At 50.0% G+C, this 13,891-nt stretch overlaps 1 protein-coding gene across 3 annotated transcripts in view; it reads right to left on the bottom strand.

Annotated features, from left to right (window-relative positions):
* Positions 1-9,148: 9,148 nt before the first annotated feature.
* The window catches only part of Mecp2 (methyl CpG binding protein 2), a 62,486-nt gene continuing 57,743 nt past the window's right edge, over positions 9,149-13,891 (bottom strand). For all 3 annotated transcript variants that reach the window (XM_013035406.1, XM_013035407.1, XM_013035408.1), the window contains 2 exons: positions 11,403-11,756; positions 9,149-10,372 (listed from right to left, as the gene is read on the bottom strand). In XM_013035406.1, coding sequence (XP_012890860.1) covers positions 9,286-10,372; positions 11,403-11,756 — 1,441 coding nt within the window. In that variant the 3' untranslated portion in view covers positions 9,149-9,285. The remainder of the gene's footprint in view (positions 10,373-11,402; positions 11,757-13,891) is intronic.

The following is a 13,891-nucleotide window of genomic DNA, read 5'->3' as shown; positions in this document are numbered from 1 at the left end:
CTTACAATGAAAGCCCAGACCTTGAGTCACTTTCACAGAGAGGTTTATCGAGAATGCTAACAGCACAGGATACAGTACTTCCCAACAAAAGGTGCAAACGCGTCACTTAGAAAGGCATGCTGAGTATTCTTTGCTTTCACATGTATTAAAAAACTTACAAAAATAAAATAAAACTGCGTGCTGCCCATCTTTTCAAATAGTAAAAGAACCTTATGAAAAACCACTTGATTTTACAACAAAAGACACAAACGGACATTTTTATGTAAATTTATAAGGCAAACTCTTTATATAATAAATAGGTTACAGGGATTCAGTGGAGGGTGTTTTTGAAACGTATACAGGTACATTCAGACAGGTTTACTGAAATGGTACAAATTTCCTTAATAAATTGCCTTTTGTTTTTAAATATATCAGTGCTTTCAGTCATTTGGCTATACACAAAGAACCTTTTGAACACTACAAAAAAGCAATCAATATTTTTGTTTTTAAAACGACCTACTTATTTTCTAAAGTAATTGTCCCAAAACACAAAAACCGAAGGTGAATGCAACAGAGGGCTTTTTAAAGACCCCCTCCAGCTAAGTCTGTCCCGGGTCTCTCCCCATGCCCTATGCGCCCAGCTCAACCTCACACAGGCTTCCAGGCTGGAGCCAGCTTTCAGCACGGGGCGGCCTGTCACTGGCAGCACACTGGCCCACAGGTCTCAGCCTTCAGGCTGGCAGAAGGGAGCAGGACTTGGGCTGGGAGGGGCAGACACCTTGCCTGATTCTTCCAGGGACTCCACTCCACGTGCAAGTGATCACTACACATAGCACTTTCCTCGCCTGAAGCAAGAAGGGAGCACAGCTCTGTCCCTGTTCCACGAGCCCAGAACAATCTGTACTTCATTGCGAAGGATCTGTTTGCCATGGAAAGAGAAGGGAGTGTCTCATATCCAAATTTTGCTGGGGATTAGATGACAGCAGAGAGGAGGGGTGGGGAGAGAGTGAAAGAGAAGTGTAGGGGGGGGGAGGCGAGAGAGACACTCTGCTGTCATTTTATAACCCTGGGATAGTGGGGAATGCAGATATCTCATTAGTGATGTGTATGCAGGGATAGGATGGGGTGTGACAGAAGTGTCCTGATAGTAATGCTCTCTCCCCTCCCCACAGCATGCATGCCTTGGAGATAATAATACCTACTGTCTGGCTTTGTCCAGGAAAAGGTACATCAGGTAGGAAGTAGCCAGCCCACTGGCCTCCCCTGTGCCCCACAGTGAGGCATCTGACTCCAAGCTCAGGCCTAAGTAATCTCTTCTTCCCTCCCTCCCACCCTCTTCAGCGATGACACAGAAGCTCTACTCTCCCATCCTCCCCTGGCTCTCAAGGAGCATCAATTTTGTCTTTCCTCAAAAACAATGATGCTAAGAATCCAGGGGTGTGGAGCTGGAAGGATCCACTGGGTGGAACCCAAACTGGTTTTGCTGTGACTTTGAAAACGGCCACAGAGCGGCTGTGGCTTGGGACGTGACTCCCTCTTTGGGCGGTTTCTGGCTGATCAGGGCAAGGGTCATCTTTTCAGATCAGCCCTCTTGTTTCGGTTGCCATCCCCCTCCCTCCAAACGCTTTCCTTGTTGGTAAAGGTGTCTAGAAGCATTTGTCTCTGGAACAATTACTTTAAACAGGGTTACAATACAGACTTCAGTTCAAACACAGAAGAGATTTACTTAGCAAAGTTCCTTTCACCCACCAAAAATTACACAAATATAAGCCTCAACACCACAGTTAAAAGGACCAGTAGAGAAAAATCTCATGTTTGGAACACAAAAGGAGAAATAAAAACCAAACCAAACCCAAACAGAAAAACCCCAGAAAGACAAGGCGAGGGCAAGGAAAGGAGGAGGAAGAGGAGGAGAGCAAACACGGCACACATTACAGTGTCCAGGTACACGGGGAGCCCAGCAAGAGGAAAGGGCTCGGCACACATTGAGTAACAGTCCTGGTGATATTTGGTCATATATTCATCAACTACTGACTCTGGAGCGGCTGTTATTGATTGAAGCAGTGACAAATCAAATGGAAAAGGAGGCCATGGTAGTAGCAAGGGAAGGAGCAGGCTTGAAGTTCGGCAAGCCTTTGTACTCCACTGTCCAGCTCTCTCAGAAACACTGAACTGGGCGGGGCTAGACGGCAACCCATGAGGCTAACTTTGGGTGCTGATTTCAGGCCAGTCAGAAAGAATGGGGGACACATGTGGTCACCCATCGGGTCAGTGGCTGACAAATCAGCAACAATAGCCTCTTGCCTCCATACCAGGCTGGCTGGGAAAGAAATGTCGCGATCTACTACTAATACTGATCGCGCACTGGAGCAGACTCTGGAGGAACGTGGACCCAGAGGCTGCCCCAGCCTTAAGTCCTCCAACATGCCCAAGAGGAGTCGGGCCACTCTGAGGGCCTACAATTGTCTCAATTGGATTCTGGCCTCAGAAGAAGCGATGTTGGGTGGGTGGGTGGGAAACAGATCTTGGCCCTGGTGTGATTATAATGCTCTCTGCTTTGGAAGAACAAGTTCTGGAATTTATTTTTTTGGTGTTTTGAATGACTTAAAAATGATCAAAAAGAACTGTTACAGCTAAACTTTCTAGCAGATATTGCTCATTAAGAATTACAAAAGCAAATGCAATTACTTATGGGAATGGGGAGAAGAGAAAGGGATGTTTCTGGAGTCTTTGCTACTTCCTGGATGGGACCTACCGGACTGTCGTATGTGATTCTGGGGTGTCTAGCATTCTACCTGGTGTAGCTCACCAGTCTAGAGTTAGGCTAGGTCTCCCATCTCCCCTCCAGCCCCTGGACCGGGCAAAGTGGACAGGGTGAGATGCTTTGAGCCTCGCCGGTAGGGGTGTTGGGGAGGCCTCTCAGGCCAGCTGCACATGGGCTTACCCTCACCAGATCACTGGAAGGATTGGGGCATCACCCCACCCTGTGCCCTCCAGCTTCCCCCCTGCCCCGAGATGAAGGGGACCAGGCTGTGCCCACGAAGTTGACTTCAGCAGGTCAAGGGAGTACTCCTGCATCCACCTGCTGAGGTGAACTCTTCTGGACCCAGAATCTGGGACCCCTTCAACAAGCACAGGTGAAATGGAGTACAAAACCTGGGTGCTGCCTGGAGCCTCCTTCGCTTGGCACAGGGAAGCCCTTGAAAGAAGCGAGAAAAGACCACGGATCTGCTTGCACCAAAGAAGTGACCAGCAGACAGATTTGTCTTTTTTTTTCTTTTTTTTCTTTTTTTTTTTATTTTCCCTTGTCCTATGCTATGATTATCAGAAATATTATAATTAAGCAACAGGTATAATTTTAACAGGTCTTTTTTTGTGTGGAGCCACAAGCAAAATGAGTTTATAACTGTGCAATATACAGATATATTTATATATATATATATAAATTCAACTGCTTTGTGTGTCTAGTCGGTGCACAAAATAAAAAAGGACAGGAAAACTGAAAGCAAAACTAAAAAGCAAAACAAAAGCCCAGGATAGAGGAGATAAAGCAGGCCTATGTGTATAGTCTATAAGTTACTGGATATAATCAGGGTCACCAGGAAGAACAGCTTTGCCACTTGACACACGAACACTGCGGGGAGAGGGACTATCAGTGGGCAGGAGCCAACCCTCACGGCCTTTTTTTTTTTTTTTTTTTAAACCACATCTGCTCTCACTGCTGAGCAGGACCTGATAAAAGGTAAGATGGGAGGGAAGAGTGAAGGGCAAAGGCCATTTGCAAATGTTCGTGGAGTCAAAGGCTAGACTTTGTTCTGTGAGGATCTGAGGCCTGGTCTGGGTGAAGCCTGGGGGCCGGGAGGGGTCTGCCCTCACTCCTTCACCCCAGAGGTTCTTTTGCCTCCCAAGAGGGTAAGCAGATGGCTTGGAAAGGCAGCAAGAGGCTCTGGGGGGAGGAGCAAGTTCAGAATGGAATGCTGGGGTGCCTGCCACACAGCCACTTCATCTGCACCCAAGACCTCTCTAGGGGGAGCAGAATAGGAGGCATGAGGAAGGGAGGTCCCAGCGCAGGAGGCCAGAGAGCGGGAAGTGGTGTGGTGCCAAGCTTTCCCTCTCATTGGTGAATGTTCTACTCTCTACACACAGAGAAAGCCTCTTGTAGCTTTGGGACCAGTCAGGCTACCAGCCTCCATACCACCCAAATAACAAACAGGGTCACACGCTATGTCCTTGGGGACTGCTCCCCAAGCAATTGAATGGCGTTCTCTTGATAAAAGGCCCAGAACCTCAAGAGGTCCCTCGTTCTACCTCAGATGCAGGAGGCTTCAGACTGGAATTCCTTTTGCCAGTAACACTCACCAGACATCTTAGGCCAAGCATTAAGTATTTTTAGATTAGCATTTTTGCAAAAGCTTGCTCTTATTCAGAAACATCAAAATGTAATTTTCTGCTAAATGTTTTCAAGGTTTTCCTTCTACATTGTTGAGAATTGGTTTCAGTGTTCAATTTTTCCCCTTTGCTATGTAATTTTAGACCCTGGGGGAGGCAGTATCCTAGCGATTTATAACAATTAGACTAAGCTTCTTCTAAAGATTGATAGAGTATCTAAAAGAGAAAGAAAGACACCAAAATGGAGAGAATCACCGAATCCCTTCAGAGTAGAGCTGGTTCACTGAAGCAGAGAGCAGGGAGGAAGAGTGAAAAGAGGACACAGAGGGAGCAGAGGGTTTAGCCCAGGCTTGGGGCTCTGCTGCATCTGTCCTGGCTTTGGCCCAATCCCTACTTCCCCAGGCCCTCTTCAACTGGGCACTCTGCTACCTCTATCACAGCGTATAGGAGCTCTAGAAACTGCTTCCTTCCCAAAGTCTATGCCACAACTCCTAGAATCTCTAGGTCTGAGCAACTGAATCAGGACATAATCTGGGGCAAAGGTACAGGCTACAATGAGAGATACGCAAAGGTTTTCTCAAAAGGACCAGGACCTGTGATCTCCTTTAGCTCAGTCAGCCCAGAGAGCTTGTCCGGAATGCTCTGGGAGCCTCAACTTGGGCTGAATAAAATGCACTTGGTCCCACCTGGTGAATCCAGTTCATACCCCTTTGTTCGTTCCTGGGCTTAAGCTACTTAGTAAAAGTTATTTAAAATCCAGAGGTCTTGTCAGCTAAGGAAACTCCTCCCGCCACCAAACTTCGTAGTCTGCTTCTGGTTTTTACCCTTTTTCATGATCACTGTCAACAGTAAATGACACGCTGGGTACAGAAGCAGGCGACAATTTGGGTGCGGCTTTGATTCCCATTTCCAATGCTTGTGGCCTCTAGCCTGGAATGCTACCACTGTGTTGTCTGTACCCATACCAGGGTCATAGTTTTTAACCATCCCTTTAGCTAAGACTGGCATCCTTGGCTAGTTTGGCAATGAGAGACTTGGGGGAGGTGGCATTTCTAAGTGTTCCCTGTGCCTTTTCTTATAGGAATACAGCATTAGCAAAAAGGCGCTGTCCCAGAGCCTGGCCATGGCCAAGGGTCCCCAGCTCACTGCACTGTGAAGGCTGACAATTTCGCTGATTATATGACAGAGCCACTAGAGAGCAAGACAGGGCAGGACGGGGCAGGGCAGGGCAGGGCAGGGCAGAACAGGGCAGAACAGGGCCAGACCAGCACGATGATACCTGGGAGGAGTTGGAGGACATACAGCTTTCTGTTGGGAGAGGAGGTAGTACCTAACAACTAGACCAGGATTAGGGACACTGACTGGATGTGACCTTAACAACCCAGCCCCAGGTATCTGAAGGCTGGTGGCTAGCTCCTAAATTCTTCATTATGTTTGAATACAAATAAATCCAGGTCACATCCCAAATCTGGACCAGCCACAGCTTGTGAGTATCCCATGGCTTAAGGCTTTCCCTCCAACCTCTTGTCAACCCGACCCCAAGGCAGAAGCAGCCCGTGAGCTACAGTACCCCTGGCTGCTAGTGTGATAAATGGCCAAAGCTGCCTGGTTGAAGGCCACTGACTCAAGATACCTATTTTGGGGGGAAATGGAATGGGGAAGAAAGTGAAATGGAGAAAACCCTAAAGAGCTGCAGGTACCATCTGCAGTTTTGGAATCAACTCTAAGGGAAAGCTGAGGATCAAAGGAGCTGCAGACGAGGCCCACGGGAAAGAAAATGCCACCTGAAGCACTATGCTCCTAACCACAAGTGCTTAAGCAGCCCAGGCAGCACAACGGCTAGTGGCCCCTAAACTCTTCTTCCTAGGACCAGATGGCACCCAGCCTAGGAGCCACATTTCACTGGACTAAGTTTAGCTCACAAAACCCGCAGCTGACCACAACAAACATCTCTTGGTGACATGCTTGTGTGGACTAGTGTCCTTCGGGACTGCCAGCAGCGTGAGGCCACTGCAGAGCAGGGACCTTTTGTCCTTAGAGGAAGAAGAGTTCCAAAGGATTCATTCTGGATTCCCAATACTCTCCTGTGATCCCCACTTCCCTTCCTGGTGAGGAGTCAGAAGTGAGACTGGAGGACCAACAGCAAAGCAGGCAGAAGGGATGGGGCCTGGCTGGCGGAGTCTGCTTGCAGGAGTTGCTTTTGCAGTATAAGAAATGGATACAAATATGCTAGAAAGTCCAACTATGACTCTACAAACAGAATGGGGGAAAAAATCCCTCACTTCTAACCATTCCAGAAGAGACAAACACAGTTTTATCTTAAGCTACTGATTGGAACTGTCAACTACGGTTCCCGACCACTAAAGACTGGCAAAGAAGTGCTAGACAGTTTCTATGATGTTTCACTCCTTCATGACTACTACACTGTAGCAAGGAAGCTGGGGGGCAGTAACTGAAATACACAAGACAACACGCACTTGACAGTTCATGGCAGCAGCTTACATGGGACGTGCCTTGTGGGTGTTTCTGGAAGAATAAGACTGCTGTCTCATTTGCTACTTTGATAAGGTACTTCTCAGTTGGACAGATTTAGATATGAGACATCTCTGTAAACACAGAAAAGGATATACCAATATGATGAAGATATGCAGCTAGATAAGGACTTCCTGAATGGAGGTTAAAACTTTGGGGTCCCAAATGAAAACTGATTAATGAAAACCTCACAGCAAGCCCAAGCCTCTAAACCCCATGCCACACAGACAGACCAGTGATGGAAACTCGTGGTGTGCAGGCTCCACCCCGTCTCCAGGGAGTAAAAGCTAAACCGTTCCACTAGAAAAGGACTTAGTGGTGGTGGTGGTGGTGGTGGTGGGGGAAGCCCAGCTGCCACTCCCAGAGCTCAGTCTCAAGAGTCTGCCTTTGCCCTGCTACACTGTGCTAGATCCTAGACTTCTCAGTGGGACAAGGACGGTGGGCGCAGGGCCCCTGTGGCGGCACTCAATAACTCTGGCAGGCCACGGTGGGGTTGAGTGGGAGCTCTGTGCCTCTTTCAGCTACCAAATGTGCCCCAGCTTCCCTGACCCCCATTTTTTGATAGTAGACGGGTGGAAAGGCTCATTGTTCAGGGTCGGAAAAGCCTTTTACCTTTTTTTTTAAATTTTTTTTTTTTTTTTTTGTCGGTCGTGGGGCTTGAAGTCTGGGCCTGGGCGCTGTCCCTCAGCTCTTCAGCTCAAGGCGAGCGCTCTACCACTTGAGCTACAGCGCCACTTCCAGTTTTCTGGTGGTTTATTGGAGATAGGAGTCTCACGGTCTCTCCTGCCCGGGCTGGCTTTGAACCGTGATCCTCAGATCTCAGCCTCCTGAGTGGCTAGGATTACAGGCGTGAGCCACCAGCGCCCGGCTAAAAATTGTTTTTTAAACCAGGGAAGAGGGGCGACCTAGGAGAGCAAGACCTAGTGACCCTCTCACTCTCTAGAGGCCAGGGCAGACTCAGCAGAGCCCAGGGCTCTCACAGGGCTGAGACATGGTGAGGCTGGTGCTGGCAGTGGGCAGTAGGGCAGGGAGAGTCCTAAGGGCTGAAGCCTACTGGGGTCAGCTCAGCATTTGGTTGGGCACTGCAGCTGCCTGGAACAGAAGGGCATGAACTGGGAGGTAGGGGGAAGAGAAGAAGGGGAAGAAATGAAGACTGGCAGAAATGGAAGGACAGAAGAGAAACCAAACAGGAAGTCCTTATAAAATTGCAGCAAACACTTAGAGTTTCGGAGCTTCGTGGGAACCTATGTGCTGAGCCCACTTTAAAACAAGCGCAGGTATATACAGATCCAGGTAGTTCTGAACACCATCACGTCTGGTGGCTTGCGGGACAGTGTCACCAATGCAAGCCAATCTGCTCTCAGAGCATCTGTTTGTTTTGAAGTGGGAACATGAAGACTCAATAGTGCAAATAATTCTAAGCTATCCCTAAAGGAGAACTGGAAAGTAATTGGAAGAACATTTTCCTCTCCTCCCTACTTTTCCTCGTCCCTCCTGCTAAGTCCCTAACTACTAGTCACAGACTGTTCTGACCAACTAGGAATCTCTCTTACCCTGCTGTAGGCTGGACATGGCCTTGGGCCAGCCTGCCTGTGCCTCGCCCTGCCACCTCCATGGCTTCTCTCTAGTGCCACCCACTGGGAGACAGGCCTTGATAAGGGGCAATGCCACCTCACCCTAGGCTGCCCTCTCCCATGGCCCAGGCCAGTCTACACCCAGAAGTTCAGGGCTCCTTCCTAGCCATGTCAGAGTTGGAGCAGACAGGTGCCACTTTACTGTTCCATGAAATGTCCTTGTCAGTTTTGGATTGGGGCTGGCATGGGGCCAGACTTGTGCCACCACGGTGGGATCATGTGGGCCACAGACACTGGCCTTCTCCGCCGTCTTCTCTAAAGAATCCGACGGTCTTTCTTGCCTCACGCCTCCCTGTCCCACTGTGGTTGTGGGGGGGGGCGATACTAGGGGGAGCTGTGGACGGGGCACCAATGGCACCGAAAATGGGAGTGTCCTCTCAGTGGCTCTCTATCCCTAATGAGCACATGGGGAAAAGGTCTGGGTGGGAAGGGAGGTGCCTGGTCAACAGCTTGTCTGGTCAGTAGTATCTGCAGCAAGCCTTGTTGAAGGAGCCTAGTTTAGAAAAGTGCAAAGCTACTTCTGGCCCTGGTTAGGTCTTCAACCTGACTGTGCTTGTCGGTAAGAAAAACATCCCCAATGCTCCAACTACTCCCACCCTGAAGCCACGAAACTCTAAGTTTACTGAAAGAAAAAAAAATATTTTTTATTTCAGTTAATCGGGAAGCTTTGTCAGAGCCCTACCCATAAGGAGAAGAGACAACAGCTGCCTTTATTCTTGTTGGTTTGCTTTGCAATCCGCTCTGTGTAAAGTCAGCTAACTCTCTCGGTCACGGGCGTCCGGCTGTCCACAGGCTCCTCTCTGTTTGGCCTTGGCATGGAGGATGAAACAATGTCTTTGCGCTCTCCCTCCCCTCGGTGTTTGTACTTTTCTGCGGCCGTGGCGGCGGTGGCGACCGCGGGCTGAGTCTTAGCTGGCTCCTTGGGGCAGCCATCACTCTCCAGTGAGCCTCCTCGGGACATCTTCTCCTCTTTGCAGACGCTGCTGCTCAAGTCCTGAGGCTCAGGGGGGCTGGTGGGGTCCTCAGAGCTCTCCGGCTCAGGCAGGGGTGGGGGTGGGAGTGGGAGCAGTGGTGTCGGGGCCTTTGGGGACTCTGAGTGGTGGTGGTGATGGTGGTGCTCCTTCTTGGGGGGTGAGGAGGCGCTGGCGCTGCTGCGCCCTTTAGGGCTGCTCTCTTTGCTTTTCCGCCCAGGGCTCTTGCAGGTCTTCAGTCCCTTCCCGCTCTTCTCACCAAGAGTGGACACCAGCAGGGGCTTCACCACTTCCTTGACCTCGATGCTGACCGTCTCCCGGGTCTTGCGCTTCTTGATGGGGAGCACGGTCTCCTGCACTGACCGGATGGAAGACTCCTTCACGGCTTTCTTTTTGGCCTCGGCAGCAGCCGCCGCCACCACACTCCCGGGCTTTCGGCCCCGTTTCTTGGGAATGGCCTGGGGATCGGCCTCGGCCTTTCTCTTCCTTCCGGGGCGTTTGATCACCATGACCTGGGCCGAAGTGGTGGCCCCGCCCCCTTCGCCCTTGCCCCCGGGCGATGGTTGGAAAGGCATCTTGACGAGGAGCTTGCCAGGGCTTTTCTCCAGGACCCTTTTCACCTGAACACCTTCTGAGGCCGCTGTCTTGGGTCTCCCAGTGCCACTCCCTTTGGGGCGTCCCCGACCTCTGCCAGTTCCTGGAGCTTTGGGAGATTTGGGCTTCTTAGGTGGTTTCTGCTCTCGCCGGGAGGGGCTCCCTCTCCCAGTTACCGTGAAGTCAAAATCATTAGGGTCCAAGGAGGTGTCGCCTACCTTTTCGAAGTATGCAATCAACTCCACTTTAGAGCGAAAGGCTTTTCCCTGGGGACTGTGGGGACAAACGGAGAGACAGAAAGTAAGAGGCTTTCCATGGCAATTTCAAGAGCTGGGGCAGAGTGGATTGTGCTGGCGAGCCCTCTCATACACGCGTCCCAATGAAGAGAAGTCAAGATGGGCTAACACTGGATGGCCACATCTAGGTCAGACATAAGGCACTGCAGCAGTCAGGTCCACCAGGGGCAGTGGCCACCTGAACGGCCTGCTTGGGTGCTGGAACAGCTCAGTATTTTCTGCTCGTCAGTTGTTGCATGGAAGCCCACCAGGACCTGCCTGCCACCCAGGCTGCACCTCTAGATTCCCTGGGTCTTTTCCACAATCCAGCAACCAAAGAGGTCAGGCCTCGTACACTGGGGGCTGTCAGGCAAGGGCCCATTCTTCTGGTCAGTGCCTGGGCCTGATCCATCATCAAAATATTCCTTGTCTGAACTCAGACACAGTGCTCAGCCTCCTCAGGAATCAGAGTTAATAGTGCTCCATTCACCCTGCTTCTAAGAGTTGTGGAATGAAAAGGAACTGTCCACAAACAGACTCTGAAAACCACTAGCCTTTCTGGGATCACAGATGTTCAGTTTTACTGTTCCTCTAATCTGCTTCAACGGAAAACATGCAGCTGTCAGTCCAAAGCTAGACAAACGCAGAAGGGACAGGGGCAAAGGCACATGAAGCCTGTCTGTCTCTCTTCCCAGAGGTCCTGTCAGCACACTCGGCCCACCACTGATGTGCAGAGGAAAAAAACATCAGAGTAGGTCCTAGTGCCATTCCATCTCCAAACAAGGCCTCGAGGTGTGGTGAAGGTAAAGGGCCTGCTACCCCCAGGCAGGGCTGCAGCACCAGACCCTGGACACAGGCACCCTAAGCACATCTGGTCTCAGTATTCACTCTAAGTAGCTCCAGGTAGGGTGGTCCACATACTTTTCGGATCAATGAGCAGCTAAGAGCTGCCATTCCTGTGGATGTCCTTGGTTCCCCACCCACCTGGCCCTTCCCACCTTACACACACAGGACTTGGCCTTACTTACTTGATCAAGTACACATCATACTTCCCAGCAGAGCGGCCAGACTTCCTTTGCTTAAGCTTTCTTGTCCAGCCTTCAGGCAGGGTGGGGTCGTCGTACATGGGTCCCCGGTCACGAATGATGGAACGCCGCTGTTTGGGGGAAGCCGAAGCTTCTGGCACAGCCGGGGCAGAGCCCGACTCTTCCGATGTCTCCGCTTTGCCTGCCTCCGCTGGCTCGGCAGAGTGGTGGGCTGACGGCTGCAGAGGCTCATGCTTGTTGCCCTCTTTGTCTTCTTTCTTATCTTTCTTCACCTTTTTGAACTTCAGGGGTCTGTCCTTGAGGCCCTGGAGGTCCTGGTCTTCCGACTTTTCTTCCCTGAAGTGTTAAACAAGCATGTAAGCATCACAGAGAACATACCAATCTGAAGAAAAGAGCGCAAGGGCAGATTTGGGCACAGTACCACAGGCGAGGGCACAGGCTGCTGCAGACACAAATCTTGGTAACTTTCCCAGGGCAATGCATTCTAGGGGCCAGGCTGGGACCCAGAGGTTTCTTTGCCAGCTTTCAGATATTGGTGGTGGTGGTCAAAGGCACTTGACCTGTACCACACCACTCAGAGACTTCTTAGTCCCGGTATCCCAAGAGTAAGTAACCTGCGCGAGTGTCTTTCTTAGTACAAGCAGCGTGGGCTTCTCAGTACATCACTTTGGCAAAGACCATTTTGAGTCACACTTCAAGGCCCCTGGGCCACATCACCACAGGACCGCCATTGCTGAGAAGGAGCCACCCACCCAGGATGCCCTTCAGGAGGGGCTAGGTTTATGTGGATATTTGGTTTTCTCATGTCTGTTTGTTGAGACGCATATTTGTGCTCAATAAAACCCAACCAATCCCCCACTGCTAAATTTGACTGGCTAAAAGAAAAAAACCCAACCAGTGGGGCACAACACAACTGGCTGATCAGAACATGGAACAGTACAACCACTTCGGCGAGATGCACACCGCACAGCATCGTGAAAAGAACACACAGGGCGAGAGCCAGCCAACCCACAGCTCAAGTCCTGACCTTGCCACTTTCCAACCATGGACCCAACAGGTGACAGCCTCAGTTGCTTCATCTCAACAACGGCTACCCCAGAGGCATTCTTACTCCGAGAATCATGGTGGCAGTGACTTGGCCCGAGTTCCTGCTTTTCTTCTCTTCCTCTAGCAATTTAGGGCTGAGTGGGGCTTCAGGGGACATTGAGAGCCATTCCACATGCAGGTGCATCTCGCAGGATAGGATGGGTATCTATCCTTTCTGTAAAGTAGCTATCCCTAACCTGTTCCAGCACAGGGGCTAACTTTTCCATTCTCTGACTCTTAGGGTTCTTAATAGAAAATAATGAGCCCTGGAAACTAACAGTGGCCTACGGTCTGTTTGTTCTGCCTTCATGACTGATCCACTAGGCAGCTCTTGGTGGAGGAGAAAAGAAGGCATGCTTACTGCCAGAGGGGACAAAAGAAAGGCTAGAGTACAAGGCAAACAGGACTCTGTCTTCAATGGAACCCCCTGACCCCTGCCCAATGCTAGGGATGTTCCTTGGAAGCTGGGGACTCTTGGAGTCTGAGAAAAACATGAGATTAGTGTGAAAGGTCAGCTTCTTTGGAACTCTGGTCTGTATTCTCAAATATCAAAACCATTATGATGCCAAGTACAAGCCACATGACCAAAGGAATGCCTTCTAGAAACCTACTCTGTGGAGACAACCCCGGAAATGCCAAAACAACATATGCAAAAGACTTTAGACTCCTCAGGTTCTGTCACCAAAGGACTTGGTAAACTATGTCAGACCTACATGCTGGAGGACTGTACAACTAAAGATGACCTGCTATACCTGCTACAGATTTCCAGGATGTATTTTGATGAGAAAAAGCAAAGTGCAGAAATATTTTATTATATGATACCTGTTGTGTAGGAACGAAGAAGGAAAATTAAGGAAGGACAGACCAGAAACGAATGAAGCTATTAATTGGCCAAGGGCAGGTAGGAGACCTTGATGAATTCTTCCTGGAGTCCAATTTTGATTTCTGAATCACATGAATGGTTTTTTTTTTTTTTGGGTCCAGTTGTGGGGCCTGAACTCTGGGCCTGGGCGCTGTCCCTCAGCTCTTCAGCTCAAGGCTAGCGCTCTACCACTTGAGCCACAGCGCCACTTCCGGCTTTTTTCTTTTTGCTTATGTGGTGCTGAGGAATCGAACCCAGGGCCTCAGGCATGCAAGGCAAGCGCTCTACCACGGAGCCACCTTCCCAGCCCCACACGAATGATTTTATAACCAGAAACAAAACAAAAAGTACCAACACTCCATTATATCAGGTGGAATGCAAACAAGAACAAATGGGCTTAACCATATCAAATTAAGAACATACCACAGAGAAAGGACTAACTTATTTCTCACCATTGTGCTCTAGATACCTGTAACAGGAAATATTCCAAAATCAACAGTGGCACCTAAGTAATAGTACACAC

The sequence above is a fragment of the Dipodomys ordii genome, unplaced genomic scaffold, assembly GCF_000151885.1.
Source record: "Dipodomys ordii isolate 6190 unplaced genomic scaffold, Dord_2.0 Scaffold209, whole genome shotgun sequence".
Classification (NCBI taxonomy): Eukaryota; Metazoa; Chordata; class Mammalia; order Rodentia; family Heteromyidae; genus Dipodomys; species Dipodomys ordii.
The sequence above is the reverse complement of the archived record's forward strand: the minus strand, read 5'-3'. Positions and strand labels throughout refer to the sequence as shown.